This window comes from Anticarsia gemmatalis, chromosome 24, assembly GCF_050436995.1.
Source record: "Anticarsia gemmatalis isolate Benzon Research Colony breed Stoneville strain chromosome 24, ilAntGemm2 primary, whole genome shotgun sequence".
NCBI classification, from domain to species: Eukaryota; Metazoa; Arthropoda; class Insecta; order Lepidoptera; family Erebidae; genus Anticarsia; species Anticarsia gemmatalis.
The window spans coordinates 868,174-892,778 of record NC_134768.1 but is presented as its reverse complement, the minus strand read 5'-3'; the positions used below and the strand labels follow the sequence as shown (position 1 = coordinate 892,778).

The 24,605-nt window shown below is 35.5% G+C and overlaps 4 protein-coding genes across 7 annotated transcripts; 2 read left to right on the top strand and 2 right to left on the bottom strand.

Moving 5' to 3' along the window:
• The first annotated feature begins 11 nt into the window (after positions 1 to 11).
• Positions 12 to 8,506, top strand: LOC142983719 (cilia- and flagella-associated protein 206). Of its 2 annotated transcripts, XM_076130731.1 has the most exons (13): positions 12 to 162; positions 617 to 802; positions 1,485 to 1,726; positions 2,515 to 2,692; positions 3,014 to 3,188; positions 3,900 to 4,092; positions 4,608 to 4,778; positions 5,467 to 5,574; positions 5,647 to 5,789; positions 6,290 to 6,414; positions 6,831 to 6,940; positions 7,299 to 7,530; positions 7,915 to 8,506. In XM_076130731.1, exons 1-13 carry the CDS (start codon positions 117 to 119, stop codon positions 8,034 to 8,036), a joined length of 2,031 nt encoding a protein of 676 aa, XP_075986846.1. In that variant the 5' UTR covers positions 12 to 116; the 3' UTR covers positions 8,037 to 8,506. The 2 variants fall into 2 exon arrangements, with proteins under 2 accessions (XP_075986846.1, XP_075986847.1); XM_076130732.1 differs by lacking the exon at positions 12 to 162 and having other exon boundaries at positions 526 to 802.
• A 505-nt stretch (positions 8,507 to 9,011) lies between these two features.
• Positions 9,012 to 12,165, bottom strand: LOC142983583 (uncharacterized). The gene is made up of 3 exons (XM_076130536.1): positions 11,915 to 12,165; positions 9,595 to 9,986; positions 9,012 to 9,188 (listed from the first exon to the last, which is right to left on the bottom strand). The coding sequence occupies exons 1-3, from the start codon at positions 12,000 to 12,002 to the stop codon at positions 9,018 to 9,020; spliced, it is 651 nt and encodes a 216-aa protein (XP_075986651.1). The 5' UTR covers positions 12,003 to 12,165; the 3' UTR covers positions 9,012 to 9,017.
• Positions 10,180 to 11,804, bottom strand: GatA (glutamyl-tRNA(Gln) amidotransferase subunit A, mitochondrial). The gene has a single exon (XM_076130387.1). It carries the CDS (start codon positions 11,711 to 11,713, stop codon positions 10,232 to 10,234), a length of 1,482 nt encoding a protein of 493 aa, XP_075986502.1. The 5' UTR covers positions 11,714 to 11,804; the 3' UTR covers positions 10,180 to 10,231.
• A 493-nt stretch (positions 12,166 to 12,658) lies between the features above and the next one.
• LOC142983474 (uncharacterized) lies at positions 12,659 to 23,366 on the top strand. 3 transcript variants are annotated; one of them, XR_012960092.1, is made up of 5 exons: positions 12,659 to 12,892; positions 14,102 to 14,262; positions 14,734 to 17,804; positions 18,253 to 18,456; positions 19,839 to 19,957. XR_012960092.1 is itself a non-coding variant. In XM_076130380.1 (5 exons), exons 1-5 carry the CDS (start codon positions 12,806 to 12,808, stop codon positions 20,018 to 20,020), a joined length of 3,603 nt encoding a protein of 1,200 aa, XP_075986495.1. In that variant the 5' UTR covers positions 12,659 to 12,805; the 3' UTR covers positions 20,021 to 23,366. The 3 variants fall into 3 exon arrangements, 2 of the variants coding, with proteins under 2 accessions (XP_075986495.1, XP_075986496.1); XM_076130380.1 differs by having other exon boundaries at positions 18,253 to 18,354; positions 19,839 to 23,366; XM_076130381.1 differs by lacking the exon at positions 18,253 to 18,456 and having other exon boundaries at positions 19,839 to 23,366.
• The last annotated feature ends 1,239 nt before the right edge of the window (positions 23,367 to 24,605 follow it).

The following is a 24,605-nucleotide window of genomic DNA, read 5'->3' as shown; positions in this document are numbered from 1 at the left end:
GCTACATTCAGATAGACAAAGATATTCGACGCATAGTGTAATTGTTATTATAACAAATATCAAGTGAATCTAGTTGGTAAAGACTTTGATAAATACAAATTTACATAAAATTAACAATGGATTTTATTGACCACTGTCCCTATTGTGTGAGCCCTTATGCAGGTATGTATATACTTATTGCTGTTTGCCTGTGTACCTACCGTGAAATTTATCATGGGTTCGATTCTCATGCTGTACTATTTATGAGGTTCAGAAGTGGGATTGCTTTGTATACCAGACTATTATATTTATCATTTATTTATGTATCTTGAGATGAAATAGTGTAGGTATTTAATAGAAGAAACTACATACTTTTTCTGCTCTTAAGGAAGGTAAAAACCTAATTTAAGAATATGGAAAATAACCTCATTTTGTTTCTATACATGACATTTTAGTCATAAATAAGTAACTAAGGAACCTTCTAATAACCAAAGAGGTACATAGCATATCATAAACAGTATCTAATTCTAATCTACGCCACACGTTGCCATGACAACATCGACAAATCATTTTTTGAGAACATAAATTTTAATTTTCTAAACATTTTACTTAATCATGGCTTGCAACGAAAATGTAGTGAAGAACATGGCGAATGAGATCACAAGGAACTGCCAAGCTCAAAACGTGACGGTAGATCCAGAATTTGTGATCTATCTGATAGACCTGCTGCTCCTCAATCCAAAGTACGGAAGGCTGTTCACGAACACTATCAACAGGAACAACTTGGCTTACTTCGTTGATGAATGTGTTACGATGATCTTACGTGAGTACTTTGATACTATTAAGACTAAGGAACAAAGCTACCACGTATCTCAGTTGCCAGCTATTTGAAAGCCAGCTAGGCTGTACATTGTTTTCTCCCTTAGATTATAGTGATGAACACGTTACGTCAAAGCAGCAATGTACTGAATAGTGACCATCAATTTGACGTTGTTACCTGAAATACGTGATAAGCAGATAAGTGTAGGATTAAGTGTCAGATACCTTTCTACTAGATATAACAAATGTATAAAAGCAGCTGTCAAAATTTCAGCTGGAAAGCTATCTGGCAGTTATTCACTAGTGGTGAAGCAGGGCCTCAATATTGTTCTATTTGCTGTGTGAGTTAAACACTAGAAAAAGGGAAAGGGTGTTCTGGTGGGTTGAAGCCCTCATCTTTTCAGAGAGATGATTATTTTCATGTAACAAAATATTTTAAAGAAGCATACAACATTTTGTGGAAGTCTTTAAGTAATAGTTAGTTACCCATTAGTTAAGATAACTTATGTGGTAAGAACTGCAGTGTCGGAGATATTCTGCAGTTATCATCCACACTCCTTGCAAACTTCTCTTGTAATGACTATTGATTCCAACATAGTGGCTTGTTGCTATATTCAGAGGCGTAACGATAACTAACACGTACTGTACTCTAGTTTTAAATATAAAATGATCATGCTTTTCTCCAGGCGGAGGTACTGCGTTAAACACGCTAAAAATGCAGTTCATTCTTCAAACGAACTACGACAAACTAGACATTCTCATAGAGAAGCACCTGGACTCCATCAACAAGTGTCTCCGGCCCCTCGTCACCGAGATCCTGGACGTAGACCCTGAGCCTCAGGATGAAGCAGCTTATAAGAAACTGTTCAGAAAGATCTCTATTTATATTATACTGAACAGTGGGTTGGGAAACCCTGGGTTTATTGTTGTAAGTATTTATTAATAACACTTTTACCAACCTTACATCATACCAAGTAATTGGCAGTGTAGTTGCATTATCATAACAGACTACAAATGATTAATGCTGAAAATACAACACTCCCATATAAATCCACTAGATGACCCGCGCAATTTCGCTTGCGTCACATAAGAGAGAATGAAATTTTCCCCGTTTTTGTAACATTTTTTATTGCTACCCTGCTCCTATTGGTCGTAGCGTAATGATATATAGCCTAAAGCCTTCCTCTATAATTGGACTATCTAACACTGAAAGATTTTTTCAAATCGAACCAGTAGTTCCCGAGATTAGCGCGTTCAAACAAACAAACAAACATACAAACAAACAAACAAACTCTTCAGCTTTATAATATTATATATAAATATATATAATATATATAAAGTTTAATATTAAAGTATTAAAGTATAGAAGTATAGATAACGGACTCCAGCAACTAGTTGCACATACAACTTCTTACTTTACCGCGGCTTCGGAACTTTAGATTCGACATCACATGCTTCAGCATGTCGAAACATGTCTATCCTATCACGGTGCGGAAAAGACCAAAGAGCGTAGGGTGCGATAGGTGTCTTGGCATCCTGAAGTCTGTCCAAAGTTAAGACCCAATTGATTTCAAGAGATATCAAGGCGTCCAAAAGGATGGTTATACTGCATGTCTAAGTTTATGGTAGTACCGATATTGTAACTGAGTCTTTCCTTGCCGAGCACCCCTTTAAAGCCTAAATCTGCTGTTTATGAAATACGAATTGTTCTTTCAGACGTTAAAAGAAGGTATGGCAGCGTTAGAGAGCGTGTTCTCCATGGACGATCTGAAGGTGTTCGTGTCGTTGCCCAGGGTCGAGAAGATGGCGCAGCTGGAGGAACTGCTGGCTATCGTGTCTGGTGTCCGACTGTTCAATAGAGACTGCAAGAAAGGGGGCGAGGGGATACCAGATTGTGAGCACCTTACCTATAGTACTGACTAAACCGTAAGCTTAGAATAAGTGACGCGCCCACAACCAGTGGCGCTCACTGGTCGGAAAACGATTTGTATGTTAAACAAACTTTGGTGTGGTCATTCCGTAGATGGATGACCGGTATAGTGGTTTTTGAACAGGACATCTCCGTGCTTCGTAGGGCGCGTAATAAGTCGATTCTGGCTGTTATCTACTACGATATCAGTCCTTAAGCCACGTCAAAGACCTTCGGGCGGCTTGAACAACTTTGACACTACGTTGAAAGAAAAAAAATACAGAAAGAACAATATTACTCTTTCAGTGCCATTCAACCTGGTGGACGCTGGCAAGGCATGCCTGACATCACTGTCGAACTCGCTAATATCGGTGATGCAGAGGGTCAACAGCCTCACGACTGCCATCCAGGACAGCATCACCATGGAGGAGGAGACTGGCAACGTCGTCGTAGATGTTAAGGACCCGACTGAACTTACCGTGTAAGATTTTAATCATACTTTTAACTATTACGAATATGTAAGAAGAGAATTAAAAGAAAAAGAAGGAGGTATTGGATGTTAGTCACTCTTTCAGATTAAAACGGTTGAACCGATTAGGATGAGATGTGACACGAAGGTGTTTGAGGACTCTGGAGTTGACTTGACTTGACTCAGACGTTTACCTACTGTTTTTCTAGAAAACCACTAGAGTAGCTGCGAGAGAACATAATATGCTAATTGTCTTAAAGGTAATACCAATATACGAACTTACGAAATGTACGGTATATAAGAGTCCCAAATAAACAGCTTATATATGATTCTTACTAAAGGCCGCCTGTGTAAATCTCGATCCCTCGGGAACTCCGGGAAAAAAAGTAGCATATGTGTTATTTTGGATTTTCAGCTACCTATGTATATACCAAATTTAATCGTAATCGGTTCAGTAGTATTTACCTGAAAGAGTAACAAACATCCATACCTCACAAACTTTCGCATTTATAATATTCATAGGATAAATTTCAGAAAGCGTGTCTGATATTTTGAACCATTGTACTGATTTTGATGAGTTATAGCCATTACATACTTAAAGATCTTAATCAAACATAGGCTACTTATTTTTGCAAAACCTATCACATTTTCTTTACTTTACTAGCCCAAATTACACACGTACAAAGCTGCTCAATTCAACCACTTCATTATATTAATTCCTAGAGAGGATTACAACGAGATATTCGAGCTGTTAGCCTTTAACCGTCAGTACGAGGTGTTCATTCGTAAGCTGTTGTTCGACGTGGAGTCCATGACGCAGAAGGGAGCACAATACGTGGACAAAGTCAAGTCAGTGCTGGAAGAATTACACACGGCTGTCAAATATAAGGCTGCTGTACCGGTCGTTGCTGTATTTGTGAGTATTTTAAAGATTTTATGAAAGAATTTGTTATAGTAAAATAAGATGGTGAATATATAAAAAAGTCAACTTCTTGTATAATTGGTTTTGTGTCGCGACTTGACAAATATACGAATAATAAACACAAGTTCAGAAAAACTGGTGGCAATTATTTGTGGCAAACATACTATCAACGAAAGAAAACCTAAAATAACAATTCCTGGTTTGCACAAATATTTGTTCGAATGTAACCCACGACCGACGGATGTCGGTAGTATCTAATCATAGTATTTCATAATAATAGTTAGTTTAAATAATTCGGAATTTAATGGAGCTATGGGCTCAGCTTCACATAAGAATAACACGATAATGAAAAGAACGAAAAGCAGTTACTTATTTTAAACATCTTTAGGTACAACAAACACAAAGCCACAGCTCAAAAATACTGCCCCACTCCAGAATCAAACCCAAGACCTTGCTATAAACAGTCACACACCACAGCAACAATAATCTAAATGTATTTTCCTCTCCAGCCACTATTCACAAAGCTATGGCAAGTATGGCGCGCGATGCAGAACATTATGTACCTGGTGTCAACAGTGAACAGGCTCATGTCTATCCTGGGGGGGATCCAGGAACAGATCAAGATACCGTACCCCGTGCTAGAGAAGATGTTGAAGGGGAAGACTGTGGTGTCTGACCATGTGAGTGGTTTAAACAACTTGCCTTGTTTGTCGTATGGTTAGTGGCCAACCTAGTGTCAAAGCTGTTCAAGCCGCCCGAGAGGCCTTTGACATGACTTAACAGCTGTTATCTTAGTAGACAACAGCCGGGACTTTTTACGTGCCTTCCAAAGCACGGACACGCCCAGCTCAAATACCACTATGCGGTCACCCATCTATGGAATGACCGCGCCTGCAGATCGTTTACCGGTGAGCACAACTTGGCTAAACTGTAGAACCAATTTGTATGAAACAAGCTTGATAATAATTAAGCACGTACGTAGATGTTTAGCTAGATCAGCAGATTCAGATGCCTTGTAATAAAGGCCTAACCCCTCCCTCATTACGGGAGGGGGACCCTTGCCAGCAGTGGGACAGTAATGGGTTACATTTATATTTATGTTTATATAACAATCACCCATCCTAATAGAAAAAAAAACTAAATATCTATTGATTTTATATTTTACAAGATTGAAATTTCAGTAATTTTGATAATTTTGCATTGCGTGCAGCGCTAAAAAAAGAAGAAAGTTTTGGATTGCGCATATAATCCGCGCCATTCATAAGTTTATATTAAATCAATATTTTGAAAGACCGAATCACTACAATCACAAATACTTAAAACTTGCCAATACAATATATGAATATACCTATATTTTAAATTTTACAGGATAGAATGAACTACGGCGTGAGCATAGAGGATCGAATGGCTCTGGGCTCTATAAAGAACTACATCGCATACAACGAAATTACTGGTCTGAAAGAACGCCATTTAGAGGTATGATAATCCTTACTATTATCTATTTATACTAAAATACAGAAAGTTACATAATATTAGTGCATTCATCAGTTCCTAGGTTTCTGTTCGATCTGCCTGAACCTGGGCGCACTGGTGCCAAGCATCATGAAGATAGGCGTGGTGAAGGACAAGGGTCGCTGCTACGGGTTCTGCAGCGTTAAGATGGCGGTGCAGTTCAGCAAGGATCCCCAGAGGTTTGACACACAATTAGGTACATACTTGTCACCCAAAAAAGAACTGACATCTGAGAGATAGACCTTATCTTGTGACTTTTTAAACAAGCCATTAGTTATGAAGAGAACCGTTATAGCAAAGTTGTAAAGCTTGCTACATAAATATTCGGTGTGGTTCGTTCGGTTTGCCAATATTTATTGACAGCAAAACCGGTTCGAAGTAATAAGTGCATTTGCTCGACTTGTGCTAATCGGGTTCATCGACACATTCGGTTTTGCCGCTCGGCTAGGCCGATTAATGCTGAACCGAATATGTGTGTATCAAGCCTAAGTCGCAAATATGAACTATATTTCTTGTAGGCTTAAAACGCAAAGTTTCCGCGAGCAGTGTTAATCTGTGCTTCACTATTTATTCCAAAATAAAAAAATAGGTCAGCCGGACTTTTCTACTTCCACAAAATACGTCTACTCAAATTGATAGTGTCTTTCTATAAGATACAGTTCAGTAACATTACATTCAGATACCCGGACGGAGTCCTGGAGTTCGCGCGCAACCATCCCCACCTGATCAACTTACTGAACATCATTGATAAGGTGTACGCTGTGAAGGACATTGACCCGCTTGTGCCTATACATGTACCTAAGAGTAAGTAACGAATTCTCCTGGATCACTTTTGTTTCATTTCACAACCAAAAAAAATCTCTGGTCTCTGCCTACCTCTATGGGAAGGTGTGATTTTATCATTTTAAAAAATAAAGACAATTCCCGTACTATGAATTGCTCATATGTCGCGGGGACTTTTAAGAACAACGGACACAAAGTAAAACTAGACCCGAAACAACCGAATCGCACTAATATATGCAACGCGTGGGAATCGAATCCACGACCTCCCGACGTAATGGTAGTGGTGTGGTGACCACCTAAACCACTACACCATGGAGACCGTCAATTAATTTTAAGTATGTAGGTATGTATGTTTACAAAGACACCTCACATTGCCTCATATAGTAGCTTTAAGTTAGTCGTTTGTAGTGTTGGTAATGATTATACTTGTTTTATAGTAAAGGTCCACGATCGAGATATACAGACGGAAGCACATCCGGTGGAAGAGTATCATGAGAAGAACTACTCTTGGGACCTATGGGAGTGGAAGCGAAGGGCCTGTCAATGGGTAAGTATCATCAGTTAATAGACGGGTAATCGTGACGTGTTGGTGATAAAAATAACTTGCCCTAATTACTTTTCTTCTGTTGGACAAGGATTACCTCCAAGGGTAATCCACTATAGAGGCCTAATTCCTGCTAGGTGAATACGGGCTATCTCTAAACTTTTGAGACTTGAGATATTGTTGCAAATCTCGAAATTAAACGTTTATTATTATTTAATTGTAATTTGCCGTCTAGATTCTATTAATTTTAGTAACGTTTACTTCTCTTTGAAAGACTATTGGGACAGCAGTCGATTCGTAATTAAACTTACTTCAATTTATTAGGTACTAATTGATAGTAATATTCCAAAATACTTCACAGGCGACGATAGTAAACTGCAAGACACACTCAACACAAACAAACTACAGCCACCTTCGTTCAGACGTGCACTGTCAGACCATCGAGGCTCGCAACAAGTGCCAGCAGACGAAGAAGGACACCGGCGTGAACACTACTCCTCAGAACTACTTCCTATGGGGCCTGAGGGGACAGATAGGCATGGGACAACATTCCATGGACTTGAGGCCACAACATGCGCCTAAGAAATTACACGGTATATAACATTCTTATTAATGCTTTTAAAGAATCATTTATGGACTGCTCGGTTTTCTTTTAGCGTGGCTGCCATTTGTCCAATTTAAGTCGATAAATAAAAACCTTTTAACCATTTAAAAACAAATAAGACAGTATACAAAAACAATTTAGCTAAATAGAGCTAATCGCAATCGTCACTTCAAAAGCAGGACCAGGACCATACGAAACCATATTTTTACGTATAGTTGATGCCAAATAACTTAAGGTGTCTCAAAATACAAGAGAATCATGCGTCACCGAATGGAAAGATGACTTTTCCCAGCGGCTTGCTGCTATATTTAACCACACCAGAGTTATTTGGTGCGTATTTAAACCAATAAACATAAATTTATTTCCTTTCCAGCGCACGGTGTGTCGACGTGCAATTGGCCGTGTATAGGCGACTCTCAGAGCAGTGAAGATAAGGATTCTTCTGATGCCGGGGACTTTTATCATCCGACTGACATACAGTGGGCTACTACGTAAAGATCTTTGCAATAGATTTGTTCTACCGCTCCGTTTTGCGGTTAAACCTCCGTTTATATCTATACCTACGTCCAGAGTAAAACTATAAAGTACGAGGTTGGATAGCCAGTATTATATTATTATATTATAATGCGTTTGTATTCGTAAAAAAAAGCTTGATATCCCTGTGTTTGCCCGATTTCTAATAATATAATTAAAAGCACGCATAAATAATTTCCCTTAATGCCAAATGTATGCTTGGTGAAAATCAGCACTAATTCAATTCGAAAGCACAATCTTTGCTATATGTATTTAATATTAAGTATTGTATGGTGGTATACTTTTTTGTAAGGCAGCCAGAAAACCTTCAAGAAACGAAATATACAAATACTTATGTATCTATCTACCTCAATAGCAAATAATCTGGCTGCCTTATAAAGAGACTTTTCTTTGTAACTAACTTATTAAATAAATGATTTATAAATACAAAATTAGTTTGAATTAAATATAAATCTAATACTTAACTTGTTTTATCACTATCTTAGATAACACACAGACACAGCGCTAAATAACTTTATCTGAAAACTTGAAAACTTTTTCTTCTTTTCTTTGCAATCCTGCACGCTTCAGAGAACGCAAAATAAAATAATCAATAGAATATCGGCCAATCTATACATTAAAATAAATATAAATCACTGAAATTTATGTACGCGCATAACTTTTGAAAAACTGAACTACATTTGTTTGTAACTATTGGGACAAGGTTTGTATGGAGTGGATCAAAATTAATTTTAATGAATCAACAGGATAAAATTGTACTAAACATCAAAAGTAAAAAAGTAAAAGTCAGCATGTTGGACTCAAGACCTAGCACCTCCCTCGTTCGGGAGGAGACCCTTGCCCTGCAGTGGGACAGAAATGGGTAAAAAAAAAAACGACGTCGGGCCAGTCCGCTAGTAATAATAATAGAAAGAAAACTAACTAATTTACCTTAAATATAATTTATTTTCTTAACCTAATGAACGTTTCCCTTGCCTCTCTGGTTAGAGCAACATCGTCAGCTCTGAGTTTCAGTTCCGCTGCCTCTTCCCGTAAAGACAGTAGTGACGTCACCATCGCTTGTAGTGACGTAGGCAATATGGCGTCCGGTACTGACAGCTTTGTAAATTTCGCCTGGAAATAAAATATTTTTTAAATATTATTATACTATTTAAGAACTTTGCAGATCTAACTTATAACCCCCATGGCTAACAGTCACGAATTGCAATTTAACGACTGAGTGCGAAAATACTTATTACTTACACTGAGTTACAAATATTAATTTACCTGATGCTCAAAATAAATTTCATAGTTATAAAATATTACTTACAATCTGAACAATTCATAAGAAAACGTAGCAAGTTCAAGTAATCGCTGGTTTCGCAACTTTAAGATTTAAGAAAGAATAATCAAGAAATTCACTGGTACTTTATCATTCAGACAAGCTATCCGACACTTATCCATTAATCGTGAAACTGGTCTAAGTAGATCAGCCTATAATTACTAAACAGAAGTTGTAGTAACATAAAAGATAATTTACCTTAGCCTTCTCACAGCTCTCCTCATAAGAAGCGACCTTCTGCTTCAACTGTCTTATATAATCATGTATATTATCCGGGTTAGGGTTCTGCCCTTCCAACGATTCCTTAGAAGACTGCAATTCTTTCCTCAAGCCCTCCAAAAATCTGTTATTACGGTCGATTTTTGCTTGCAACTCAATATTCTTCTGCTTCAATTTCAAAATTTCGTATTCCTCGTCTAGTTTTTGAGAAGTTTCTCTGGTTTGGTGTAGAGATATTGCAATGGGATCGAGTTGGTTGATGTCCATTGCGTGCTGTGCTTCGGCCACTTGGCGGAGGAGCTGCTGGCTTTTCTGTGGTAAGCCGTCAATGGATATGTTGAGACGCGATAGTGTCTCCGATGATAGGGAGGCTGGAATATGCAAAAAATAAGTTGTTAGTTATAAAACTTGTTATTAAATCAAAATTGATAAGGTGGTCTAATAATGACCAAAACTGACAAAAACCTACCCATTTTCTTTCTATTGAGCAAATAAGTTTAACCCTTTAACTGTAATGAGGTGTCTATTTTTAAGATGTCTCTCAATAAAACAAATACATTTCTACTAAAAAAAAACATTTATTTAACAAACTTAGAAATACATAACATCTAAAATTCTAAACAGTTCCTAAAGCAGGAAACTGGACAATACTTTCAATCTTCTTAGCAACATTCAACATCAATTCTTCAGACAAACTCGGACCCATGAGTTGAAGAGAAAGAGGTAAATTATTCTTTGACAACCTTATTGGTATCGAAACTGCTGGGATTCCAGCCATATTAGCTGGTTGAGTGCAATAATCCTGAAATGCACACTGGTCCCGATTATGTTTTGAAGAAAAGTCATCAAATAACGGTGCGTCAGTTAAAGTAGTAGGTGTTAAAAGTAAATCAACAGCAGCATCTCCATTAAAAACTGCTTTGAAATCATCGGATATTAATCTTCTCAGTTTCAATGCTTTGATGAAATATCTTTCATAGTTTCTTGTAAGTAAAAAGAAGTTTCCAGCTAAGATTCTTGACCGTACAACATTGTTGAAGCCTTTCAGACGTGTTGATGCGTACAATTCTTCTGTGGAAAAGTTTTCATCTGTTCGTAGACCAAATTCAATGCCATCGTACCTAGCCATATTGCTTGCAACTTCACACTGATTGAGAATTGAGTAAACAGATATAGAAACCGATGTGTGTGGAAGAGAAACTGGCTTGACAATAGCATTTTCTTTCTCAAGTAAATCGGTAACATAACTCCATGTATCAATGACTTCTTCACTCATACCTTGGCAGTGGTATTCTTTAGGAATACCGATCTTCACTTTACTCAAATCTATATTGTTCAACTCTATAGGATTAAATTCTTCCTTCAAAGTGGTTGAGTCAAATATATCAGGGCCAGAGACTGCGTTTAAGACCGCTGTGGCATCTTCGACATTACGAGCTAGAATACCAGGTACGTCCATGGAATTTACTAATGGTATCAAGCCATATCTGGAAACTAAGCCATATGTGGGCTTAATGCCAACAACACCACAAAGAGCTGCTGGGTTTCTTGTAGAACCTCCTGTATCTGATCCGATAGCCGCTACACAAGCTCCTGAGGACACAGCCACTGCGCTCCCGCCAGAACTCCCACCAGCAATTCGCCATTTATCCTTCTCATACCCCCAAGGGTTGCGAGTAGGGCCAAATATAGAGTCTATTGTTCCTGCACCCATAGCAAACTCATCCAAATTACATTTCCCAATCAAACAAGCACCAGCTTCTCTCAATTTTGCGTATACTGTAGCATTGTAAGTCGGCACGAAGTTTTTTAACATAGCTGAGGCACAAGTAGTGTTTATTGAACTTGTACAAAAATTGTCCTTGACACCAATCGTTATTCCGTCCAATGGCTTCGTATTCTTGTCGATATAAAACCTCTTTTCACTCTCAATACCATGGTTTTCAGCCTCATCTTCAGTTATTGTTACAAACGCGTTCAACTCATTCGTTTGACGAGCTTTTTGCAAACACAAATCCACGAAACTCGTAGGCGTTAATATCTTATCCCGATACGCTCGATGTATTTCTTTTATAGTGTACGACGTTAATTTATTCATTTTTCACTCTGATTTATTCAAATAAGTGGATAAATTTTGCTTTTCGTGACATAGGTTATCAACAAAATATAACAGCTGATGATAAACCGATCGATTTAAAAACACGCGTCAGTATTTGTGGCGTCAATTTTGAAAGCAGTCTAAAATTTTGCCGGTTAATACCTAACGTATTGTTTTTGAGATTCTAGGACTATTACTTACCTGCAGCAAGACGTTCCTGTTTTTCCCTCTGAATTAAACTTGTGCATATTTTATCATGTTCTTCGTTATTTGCAGGCAAAGGCTTCATATTTTATCAAAATCTCGCACAATTTATAGACAAAAACAAGTTGCTGTTTGAAATTTTGACAACCGACCACAGCGAACTCTAGTGGCAGCCGCTCGAAGACACGATAACGTTTATTTACAAGGAAAACCTCCGATAAATAAGTCCTTTTATCAAAGAAATAATATTAACCTATAGCGTGGCAATTTTAAAAACAATACAAATTTAAGAGATAAAGGCATATAAATATTATTTAATTAAAGAATCTCAATTTGATTACATAGATAGGTATGTAAAATATATTGGCTGTTTGGTCAATACTTCACAGCCTATAGACATTTTGCAAATGACAATAGGGATGTGATGGGTAGCTTTATAAATATCGATAATTATAAAAGGAGCTGAAGTATAAAATAATGCCTCTCATTGTGAAAACAGAAAATAGCTAATTTTTAATAAAACAAACAGCTTGAGTAAAAAGCTACGTCTGTTATAAAATAGGTATATAGTCACAAACAACTATATCTTTAGTTGCGGCGGCGGTAATGAAGGCTTCAGTTTTGGATTTAGTGACAAATCTGATATAAATATTTCATGTTTCATTCATAATTTATTATCGTAACATAATTCTATCGATTTATCGTAATATAAATATTTATCGACATCTGTCACCCTCCATCCCTATCATATTGACTGTGTTTGTCGTATTTCTTTTCTGTGTAACATTATTTTAATTTCAATTTATAAGTATTAAATTGTCCCTAATCTATCCTGTAGTAGTTTGAATATCAGTTAAGTTTATTAAATAGTAAATTAATGTCTTAAATATGGCGCATTTACAATACATGCCGGGGGACCCTCGTCTGGTAGATCAACTGGTCTACGAGTTGAAGTCTAAAGGAATATTCGATCAGGTGAGTGAATTATTTGTTAGGAAATATTTGCTGAGGCTTTTCTAAGGTCTAGAGGTCTACTTTGACGCCATTTTAGTCTGGGACCTGACCTTGTATGTCCCTTGTACCTCAGTCATTGAACTAACCATGCATTCTTGTGATCGACATTATCTTCGATTGATTAAAAAAGATGAATGAGTCTTTGGGCAAAGGTATCTTTTTCAGCCACATTCCAACTTATTTAAGGATGTCTATAACTTACATTTGCCTTTTTTGATCAAATTTAGAATGTGTCAGACATTTTCATTACAAGTTTGAATTCAATCAATATGTAATTTACATGATAGGATAGGTGTGGAAAATCTTAAAAGTATTTAACAACTTGTATTTTCTGATTATTACAACTCAAAAAGTAGTTAAAAGGATCTGTTTTACAATGTTTTGAGTGACATTGTTAGGATTACATTGTAATTATGTGTGATACAACTCCAATATTGATTGCAGATACTTAGAGATAAGATGTAATGATTTCAGAGCTTTTTGAAGTTACTTGTATCATTGGTGATGACTGTTTATAATTTGGCTAAATAAAAGTTACTTTTTTAAAACTTTTGACTATTAATTTGTGATCATAGTACCTTATTTTGTCATGAGAGTAGGCAGAGAGGTAATACATAATTTGTACAAAGAAAATTATCTTCTCTTAGTTAATTGTACCTAATTCATCCAAAATCCTTGTTCATTTATTATAAGTAGGATTACAGATTTTGTTGATTGCCATAAAATAAAGTTCTGTATTTGTGCAAACTTATATGCTTCGCTTCGTAGATATAGCAAGGGTTTGAACATAACACATTTCAATCAATTATATATCAACTTCTGAGATTAATTGAATCCCTAGTTAGAGCTTGGAAGGGATTCACAATGCAATAAATTTAAAGTTAACATCATTACAATGTTTTTTAAGCTATAATCTTTGTTGTTCTGTGTCAATCATGCTAGTATAAATGTAACAGTTAATGAAAATCCTTAATATTTACACTAGCAAGTAAAATCTAAAGAATTTTTTATGCAACTCTGGACATTGTTAATTTACTTTTTACCTAAATACTATTTCCATACCTGCTCATTCCAAATATATTTTTCTCAAAGTATTCTATTCATATTGAGTAATCATAGCAGCCCGGCAGTAAGAAAGTAGTATTTTATATATATTTTTTACTCCAACAGTTCCGTAAAGAGTGCATAGCGGATGTAGACACTCGGCCAGCATACCAGAATCTTCGGCAGCGAGTTGAGAACTCTGTCTCCTCGTTCCTGTCGCGGCAGTGCTGGAAGCCTGAGCTGAACAAGAACCAGTTGAGAGAGAAGCTGAGGAAGCATTTGTTGGAGTAAGTTGATGTTGATGATTTAGTTGCGGTTTTAAAATCTGTGCCTTTGAAATATTTTAGAGGTTTACATTATTATCAATATTCTAAGGTTAACTTAAATGTATTGTAACCACACAAATAGTTGTTGAAGTGACTATGTAACCTCTTATTTTTCATATATGTTAACTTATGCTATCCCAATGATGGTGATTGGTCTTTATCAGAGTTCGAACAGTTAATTCTGTAAATAAATATATTTCTGCTGCTGCTTTATTGAGTTAGTCAAGTATAGTGTATAGTAATATGTGTATATAATGATAAGTGAAACTTGATTCCAATTTTCATGTTGATAGAAGTTACTCTACTGTACTGTAAAATTTCCTTATATTTATTAGTAGTTTTATTGATTAACATTTACTTATAATCATGCATTGCGAATATATATCAATTTAAACCAATCAATAATTCTAAGTTATGTCTGTACATTTCCAGTGGCAACTACTTAGAGCAAGGTGTAGAAAGAATTGTAGATCAAGTAGTAAACCCAAAAGTGGCATCAGTATTTATACCACAAGTTGAAGACCTTGTATACAACTACTTAGGCATATCGAGGAAGAAGACAACACCTACCGCAGAGACTTCCAATGGGAAAATCAGCACTGATGACCTCTTGCCAACGGACCTTGAAGCCGTCAGTCCAGGGTCTGTTAAAAGTAATGATGATAAGCATGAACCCATGGATGAGGATGTCATGGAAGAGAAGATGGAAGTTGAGGAGCAAGTCAAAGAAGAAACGGAGAAAAAAGATGATTTGAAAGAAGAAATACAAGTACCGATGAGTGAATTAGTGATTGATTCTGAAAATAGTGAAGATAAGAAACTTACAGGAATGGAGGAAATTAAATTAGAGAATATTCCACCACCGGATAACAGTCCACCTAAAATTGATTTGGATAAGATTGAGCTGCCGACCATGCCTGAAATACCACATCCGGACGAGATTCCCTTACCAAAGGAGGAAAAAGAAACATATTTCAAACCTTTAAACGCGCACAGCGATGACGATTCAAGCAGTGACTCCTCTTTAAGACGAAACATGTCTCCATTAACCCCAATCCGTAATTATAATAATGAAAACTCGTGTGACGCTCAACAAGCCTTTGAAAACGACTCTGATAGTAAAAGCAATGATAAAAAAGAGCCTAACACTTTCCGTTTTGCTATAGACGCTAAGTCTCCGGACAGTGTTGAAGAAAAGACAGAGAAAAAAGACCCTGAAGTTCCCTTTCAGTTTAATAACCAGCCTAATGTCAATACTTTTAACACGCCATTGTACGATGATAGTTCTAATAGCAATAATCTACAGATTGATTACGAAAGCGATGCGAATAGCAAGACAAATAATGCTGAGAAACCAGCGGAACCTGTCGATCAAGCAGAAGACATTAAGAAGGATAAAAAACCTGAAGAAAAGAAGAGTAGAGAGAGCAGTAGTCACAGAAGTTCTCATAGATCGAGGGATTCTCACAGACATTCTAGCAGCAAGGATAAAAGGTCGGACTCCAAGCAGTCAAGGTCTCGAGACAGCAGTAGACACGACAAGAAGAAAGAAGACCACAGTAAATCTAAATCCAGTCATAAAGAACGAGAGAAGTCTAGAGACAGATCTGATAAAAAAGACAGTAGAGACTCTTCGAAACATAGAAGTTCAAGCCACAAAAGCTCAAGCCACAGAGACTCTAAGTCTCATAGGAGTTCGTCCTCAAGTCAGAGACATTCAAGCGATAAAGACAAAAAATCAGATGACAAACGTTCTTCAAGCCACAAAGATCGATCTGAAAGGAGTTCCGATAAGAGTTCAAGAGATAAGAAGGACTCAAAATCTAGTTCCCATAGATCAGACAGAGACAAAAAAAGCAGTAGTAAGAGTAAACATGAAGATAAAGATAAAAAGAAAGAGAAGAAAGATGTGGATGATCATTATAGCTTGTCAGGGAGAGGTAACAATGGTAGGAGGTCTACAGACAGAGATTCTAACGACGGCAGTTCGTCTTCAAAGGGGTCTCAAAACCATTCAAGTGCTAAAACAGCTGAAACTAAGAAAGAAAGTAAGGAATCCAGTTCAAAATCAGACAATACGTCGACTAGCGGTGAGTCCGCTAGTCCTGGTGACAAAGAACAAGTAATGAACAAAGCAAGCGATAATAAACCCAATCAGAAACCTATTAGAGTTGAAAATCACTTAGAAGTTCCTATAGCAAGCCCGCCAAGACTACCTTTCGTTCCCGATGTGACGTTAAAAAAGCCTAAATTCGCTGCAAATTTGGAAGAAGCTAAACGTATGATGAAAATGCGTAAATTCTTAGACGAAGAACAGAAAAGAATGAACCAAGAGGCCGCGTTACTTCTAGAATTTCAAGCTAATGTGAGACCCAGTTTAAGTCAAGTTTATTCAAGCATACCGGGCCCGGAGCTAGAGTTCGCTTGTGTTACACATGCCAATGACACCATCGAATATACAGAAAGTCAAATTAAAATAGAATTGGTTCCTATAGATTCGGATAACACTCAAGAAAATATTGAAACAATAGCAAACATTAAACGCGAAATTATGGACTCACCAGTGAATGAATTTGTCGAAGAAAATGAATTAAAAACTGATAAACAAGAGACTTATTATGAAAACAAACCATTTTCACAATTAATGGAAGAAATATCTGAAATAAGTAAAGCCTCTGAGAAGAAAAAAGACGAGGCAAAACAGGATAGCAATAGCCAGGATGATGAGACAAAAAAACGGTCGGATTACTTTGAAGTTACGATTATTACCGAAGAATTGTCGGAAAGTGACGAACCCATTATCAAACAGAAACCTGCAGAGAAGTCTGTTGAAAGTAAAACAGAGATAGGAAATGAAACAAAAGATAACGAATCATTAAAATACTTTGCGGAACATGAAAAATACGAAGCGGAGATGAAAAGGCATCAATACAGCAATTTCTTAAAATCTTTTACGGAAAAGGTATCAATGAACAGAATTTTCTTACTGAACTGCGACACTTATGAGGAAAATATATTGAAAGAAGTCTATTCTACGATGGGAGAGTATGAAATCGTAAACTACTACAAGAACGGGCATTTAAAAGTACCGAAAACTAACAAAAATGTTGTGAAAAATGTTAATCTAGCTTCAGAAATTACTTTGCCGTTAGAAAGTAGCTATGAGCCTAAGTCTCCTACAATAACATATTCGAAGTCTCCTTCCCCTGTGTTTAGTCCGGTGAAATCTGAATGTTCGTTTGAATTGTCAAGTGATTATGATGCCAAATTAGAAGAGATGGTTAACAAAACATCGCGGCAGGAAGTCATGGAGATCATACTTGGCAGTGTTATAGAGTCGGACCATCCTACTATAGATTATTGCACGGAATCCAGTATTGAGAGTGAATTGAATTTGAAAAGGAAACTTGTAGAAGTCGAGAGCAGTGTGAATAATAATAGACAAGTGTTGACTAAGATGAGGAAGCTGAGCGATTCTGATCAAATCACATCCACAACAGAAGGTAAGAATAATTTGTTTAATATTTGCGAATGCGAATTATTTATTTTCTTTTATTTTTCATTAACAATTTAATTAACTGCTTTAAAGTTTTTAAATGTTTTTGGTTTTTGTTTGAATACATTTATTTTCTACTGTAAGTATGACTTTTCAAGCATAGATAGGGATGTGCTATCTTTAGTTACTTGTATTAACTAAAAGATTCCTAATCTTAAACTTGGGTTTTTATTTTACAAAAATACTGACTGGTAAAAAAATTTCGACACTGGCCGATGTTTCCCTTCCGAAATAAGAGAGGCGTTAGGATTTTATAATAAAAATATTTTAGGATACTAACTTACCTTACCAACTGTCATTGAAATGACAGTAAATTAAAAAATTACAGTCTTCAGCTCAGCGAATAACATTTCAGCTGCAAAAAAAAATTCAAATTATTGCACATAATCTTTCAGAGACGGAAGAATTGTCAAACAACAATAGGGTTTCAAATCCTCCACGGTCCAAATACTTGGGCAGAGCGAGGCGAGTGGGGCTTCCGAGGCCTAAAAGAAATAGTGAGTTTCTATTCACTTATCGTACAAATGGGCACGTTTGATCCCAGGTCTTTTGACCCGGAGCAAATATACTGTACCTATGTAGTTCAACCAGTATTCAAGGTATGCATTTATTGGTTACTAAGCAAAATTATATGGGGTCATATGGACCATATGGGCTAAAATGACCCCGTGGTACAGTTTTGATAGACTACTGGATCACATTGCCAGTTAGTCGTAAATTTGACGTTTGACTAGTCAGTTAAATTAATTGATTAGTCACTATCAAGCTAATTTTCATGGTATCCAAAATGTAAGATTTAAATTGGCTATTGACTAAAATGCTTTAGTCATTGAATCAAAGTATTTATATGTAAAATTGATGCTTAATATACCCACCTCGCTCGCTTTATAGCTTTTTACAAAGTTTAGGGCAAATATAGGGTCTGGGAATTTTCGCATAGGCTTCTTATGTTTGTTATAAAATAAAAGGTGTAGAATAACCAAAATTGTTCTTCAATTTAGCTAACAAATTAATTTTTCTTAACTTATCTTCAGACTGAAAATAGAAATTTTACTCTAATATTACAAATTCTTTTTTGTTATGGAAAGTGAGATCTATGCAATCGTCCTGCCGTATCTTATATAGTCGATAAGTTATTGAAGTAGGCTGCTTTGTCTCAGAAACGATTAGTTAAAATAGCAATAATTTAAATTTTGCAATTAACAATTTCTGCTTTCTATCTTTTGCTAAAACTGTCCTTTATATCCCCATCTTACAAATGTTGTGTTTTATTCCTGTGCTTTTAAATAAAAATAAAATCCATGTAACTTAACAAAAAACACAGATTACGAGAGTATGAAAGTTATCACTTTATCATTTTCAAATTTTTGCCTAACTAAATATCTATAAATGTTTGTCATTTTGACATCCATACTAATATTATAAATGCGAAAGTAACTCTGTCTGTCTGTCTGTCTGTCTGCTACTCAATCACGTCTAAACTACTGAACCAATTTGCATGAAATTTGGTATGAAGATATTTTGATACCCGAGAAAGGACATAGGCTACTTTTTACCCCGGGAAAATGACGCATTTCCCGGGAAAATTCAGAAAATTCAACGAAGTCGCGAAATATCAATATTATAATGACATTGAATTAACAAAATTCCGTTGCCATGGCAACTGTTTTAATGGCGGATATGCCTTAGCGCGACTTCGTTTTACTAAGAGATGTAAATAATTTTGAGAATAATTTTCGTGAAAAAAAAAGCATATTTTATATCATCACGCTACGACCAATAGGAGCAGAGTACCTAACAGTAAAAAGTGTTACAAAAACATGGAAAATTCTGACCCATTCTCTCTTATGTGACGCAAGCGAAGTTGCGCGGGTCAGCTAGTTCAATATAAATTATTTCATGCTTTCTTCCCTTTTCTCCTAGTAAGCAACTACATAACAAAAGATAAACATACACTAAAATAACTCTATTTAAATTCCAGATTTACCCAACAGTCCTTCAAGCGACAAATCAGTGGAGAACTACGAACAGAACACTGCCTCACCACAAACACCTAACGGGAAAGTGAAGCCTGCTCCACGGAACAAAGTACAAAGATACGACACATCGGACTTGTACAAACCGAAGCTACACTACTTGTCGAGAAGGAATAACATCAGTTAAGATGGGCTGGTAACCCTTAAGGGTAAAGGAATTTAGGAAACGCCCGAATGTTTGGTAATGAGGCCGAATATTTGGTTTAATTGCCAAATATTTGGGCAAAGTTGCCAAATATTCGGTCTAATTGCCAAATATTTGGCCAATATGGCAAGTATTTGGCATATATTAGGCCAACTTGCCAAACTTTCGGCCAGCTTGCCAAGTATTCGGCCATGTGGTTGAGTATTTGGCCAGGTTACCAAGTATTTGACTAATTTGCCAAATATTTGATAACTATTTGCTGAATATTTGGTTTTAAATGCTGAATGCTCTGTTAAGCAATGGATATTTGTGTATATTAAATACAAATATTGATGGTAAATGCTGTGTATTCAGTAAAAGCCGAATATTTGCGATAAATCCAGGTATATTGTATAAAAACTGAATATTTGCTTGAAAGCTGAATATTCGGTTTTCATATTAGATATTTGGTATAATTCAGAGTATTTAGTTATTCTGTAAACAATTGCAATAACAGAAACATAAAACTAAACACCGTAAAGAGAAATAAAAGACAACAGGTTTAGGTTTGCTTCGCCGCATAGTTGTTGGATTTTCGGTTCGGCAGTCATCATGCCTCATGCTTAAACTACTGCATAATAAAATTAAATATTCCAATGCTTTATTACAACAAAATTGGTTTGGCAACTGATGTTAATAGGCTCCAGAATGATTATTTAATTTATTTCTAAATAATATAGAGCCTTTTCTATAGATAACTAACGTTCGTATTCTCAAAGTCTATATTTTTGTCGCTACAATTATCGAGAGACTTATCGTTATATTTTGAGTAAAAATAATATAATTTGTTGACCTTAAACATATCCAATTGATTTCATTTATAATCGCTCCGTAAGACCATACATACCTAACATATATTATTATTAAATACTTAATTTAACAACCGACACACTGAAAACTTCCTCAAGAATCAATAAATATTGATGAAAACCGCATTAAAATCCGTTCCAAAAATTATGAGTTCATCGCGAACAGAGAGAAAGCTGAGGTGACTTTGTTTTGGAATAATTCACGTAGTGATAACATATTGATAGTGATAATATTATGGATGCCTAATTGACATATTATTATAGTTTGCCCAATAACCAAGCCATAAGACATTGCCCTTTTGAACACATAATATAAAAATATTACACTACTCATGTGCGAAAAGGTTATAATAATCAAACAAAACAAGAATGATTTAAAGCAATATTATTGTTGATGATTGTTTGCAATTTTATATACTGTTATTATACACAATAGACAAACATATAACTCGAATATTTCTTTAATAAAATATCGTCTTTGCGCTTCAATCCTGATATGTGCATTTCTTCACGATATGTTAGCTCTCTTTCATTTTACAAACATGTGAAAGAAACAACAACACTGTAAATATTTTAACTAATTTGCTTGAACCTGTATACTTGCGTAATCCGCCTAATGCTGGCTATTCACTTGGAATTTATAAATTACTATTGTTGTGAGTTATACAATGCTCTAAAGAAAGTGTACCTACTTGATAAAACATTTATTTGCTCATTTAAGAATGTATGTATTGTGTAATTTATTTGTCGCAAATATTCAAGGTATGCTATTATAGAGAGTATTATACAGGATGTAAACAATTATGGGCCATGAAGGGAAACTACTTTAAATACTTTACTTTACAGACAAACCGCTACACCGGTTTTGTGGAAATAATAAATTGTATGCTTAAGTATGTTTTGTGCAATTATAGAATAAATAAATAATAAAAAAGAAATATTGAAGGTACTTAATTTACTGAAAGGAAACATACTTTTTTTAATGAAAATAAGCAAATCTACATTTAGAGCTGTTTAATATAGTTGCACATAATGATAAACCAGATACAAACAAGTGAAAAGCCAGCATAAATCAAAATTTCGAAATGGATACGAAAAGAGTTGTTTCGTAAATGCTCTCATGTGTATCAAAAAATAAAATTCAGTATTAATTCAGACTAATTTTTAGACAAGTTTTTGTCCGGATTCTGTGATTTGCATGAAATAAATGAATCAAAGACTTCTCATATACTAAAGTAATAGAAAAACAGAAAACGTTGTCAGTGTGAAATTTCAGTAACAATGGTTATGACAAGCATCATATTTTGTCAATAACACTTATTTTCACACAATAGAACGGTCGTAGCGGCTAGAGCGGTAAAATTATCTATTGTTCTCTTATATATCTTTGAAAATTATATATTCAAGATTTTAACTCATTCCATTTTTTTCTCTAAATTAGAAATTGATGAATGATCACTGTTCGGTGGAACTCGTGGCCTGAGGCCTTGCTATAATCAACTAAAACTAATATTCTTTGAAATTTCGTTTGTTTCTACATTTCTATGTATTATATTGACAGTCGGATGGTGCAAGAATATAAGGCATGTTTATCCTGTCTTGTCCTTGTCAGATACAAAACAGATAATTGAAAAACACCAGTATTTAACCAGTTTATTTTGACGAACCGAACTCCCTTAGCTGTTTACAAACTTCTCTCTATGTCATCGATCCATATTGCTACAGGTATTTTAAGTTTTATGTTCTTCTGTGCATCGAGAATGAGTATTGAACCTTGAACTGTACTTAACTTACTAATGTTTTTCGGTCTCGCTATATAATTTAGTATATTGTGAAGTCTTTGAAAACAAATTTGAAGTATATTGTAAGTATATTTCATTCGTTTTAGAAAAGTTTTACTCTTCATTTTTATGCTATTTGTCACATATCCACAGTGGTGATGCTTTACAAAATTAATGAATTTCATTGATTTCATTGTCTTAACCGTATAAAAAAACGCTAATTGACTATTATTTCAATTTTTATTGTGTGATAATTACGTACTTTGTTCGTTCATAAAACGTTCCGTTTTCGCTTGCTAGCCACTGTGGAAACTCAATAATTAAAATAAACAATGTATTCCTATGTATATTCTAATATCAAAACACCAATAGCCTAAAATATAATATTAAAACTTAGTTATTTTTAATAAATACTCATATTTTACAGAATTTATAACATTCTGGAATTAAAATTAATTTTGCATAGAAAAGTGCGGGAGTTTGAATTCATTTTTAATTCAATATGGCGTTCCCGCCAATTTATTTACATAGATAATAAAAAAGTATGTATATATCGTATGAGTTTGTTTTAGGTGTAATGTAATATATTCTGATTTGACTCTGTAAGTAAATAGTTTAATTTCTGTATGGTTTATGTCGGCATAATGTCGGTAAATTAATTAATATGTTGTTATTCCTATAATATATAATTTATTTCAATTTGTTGCATTTTATTGACATCTCTCTTCGTGGTAATATAGCCGGGAACCTGGGAAAGTTAGTTATCTAAAGGATAGTGATGTAATTTAAAATATTTGCTGTCTTTTTGAAAGATCTTTGACAATCGTCACCAGTAATCCAAAAGCTTGAATGACTGACAACCAGTGTTGCCGAAGGGTATCGTGTTATAACCCAGGTAACTGGGTTGTGAAGGTCTGATAGTTGCTCCATGTAGAATACTGGTATTCAGCTGCATCTGGTGAGACTCGAAGCTTACTCCGACGTAGTTGTGGAAAAAAAAGGCTAGTCTGATGATAATAATTATTATAATTAGATTCCTAAATAAACTTCGTCATAAAAAAAATAGCATAAAAACACTATTTAAAACCGGAAATCTACTGACGACCCCGCTATTAGGTTATCGTTCCTAATTCTCATTAACATAACACACCCACTTATTTGATCTGCATAAATTAAATATTACGCAATATCTGACGCTAGACTGTGTTATCTATGGCCAGAGGTCGCATGGAACGTCCATTCATCCGACGGTACATTCTCAAGGTCGTTTCAATGTCCGAAATATATTTTTTGCTGTCCGAGAAATGTACTAATTCATTTCAATAATAAAGCGACTATTTTGACATTAACTTGCAGGTGCATTTTCAGGACAACAAGACTAATAGCCAAATAACTTACACCCAATTTCGCTCCATAGAAACGCTTTAAACTTGTAGTAGGTACCTACCTATATGTTCACTGGTTTAATTTTAGCCAAGGTAACATTCTACCAAAAGTTCTATTATACCTAACTTTGTACCTTCCATGCGATATCCAGCTTAATCCAGGTTTCCTTCATAGTGGGATAATCTCCGATCCTTGTATTCTAACGTTAATTAGTGTCAAGCTCATTTAGCACCATTTAGCCTTTATTTTACAAGTTTGCGAAGTATCCAAACTGGGACGTCGCATAATTTCGCCGTCTTTCCCATTAGGCAAGGGGCTCGCCTTTAAAGTCATATCAAGCATCGCGTCACATAATACGTGGGCGTAACAAACATGCTTTACGGAAAATAAATAATTAAAACTCAATAGTAATCATTCACTAGTGGCCTGTAGGATTATTATTCAAGCGTTAACCGCAAACGACGCAAACTAATAACGCGATCGTAGGTATTGCCTATACCTACCTATTGCTTCGAAAGTAAAAATTGGTTAATAAACAAAAAAATAATATTT

Coding starts and splice junctions, on each gene's coding strand:
- LOC142983719 (XM_076130731.1), top strand. CDS start 117: ATGGATTTTATTGACCACTGTCCCTATTGTGTGAGCCCTTATGCAG. Junction 2,693..3,013: donor GGGCGAGGGGATACCAGATT/GTGAGCACCTTA, acceptor TTACTCTTTCAG/TGCCATTCAACCTGGTGGAC. Junction 5,575..5,646: donor TGAAAGAACGCCATTTAGAG/GTATGATAATCC, acceptor TGCATTCATCAG/TTCCTAGGTTTCTGTTCGAT.
- GatA (XM_076130387.1), bottom strand. CDS start 11,713: ATGAATAAATTAACGTCGTACACTATAAAAGAAATACATCGAGCGTAT.
- LOC142983583 (XM_076130536.1), bottom strand. CDS start 12,002: ATGAAGCCTTTGCCTGCAAATAACGAAGAACATGATAAAATATGCACA. Junction 9,987..11,914: donor ACAGGAACGTCTTGCTGCAG/GTAAGTAATAGT, acceptor TGCATATTCCAG/CCTCCCTATCATCGGAGACA. Junction 9,189..9,594: donor AGAGCTGTGAGAAGGCTAAG/GTAAATTATCTT, acceptor TTTTATTTCCAG/GCGAAATTTACAAAGCTGTC.
- LOC142983474 (XM_076130380.1), top strand. CDS start 12,806: ATGGCGCATTTACAATACATGCCGGGGGACCCTCGTCTGGTAGATCAA. Junction 14,263..14,733: donor CTGAGGAAGCATTTGTTGGA/GTAAGTTGATGT, acceptor GTACATTTCCAG/TGGCAACTACTTAGAGCAAG. Junction 17,805..18,252: donor AATCACATCCACAACAGAAG/GTAAGAATAATT, acceptor ATAATCTTTCAG/AGACGGAAGAATTGTCAAAC.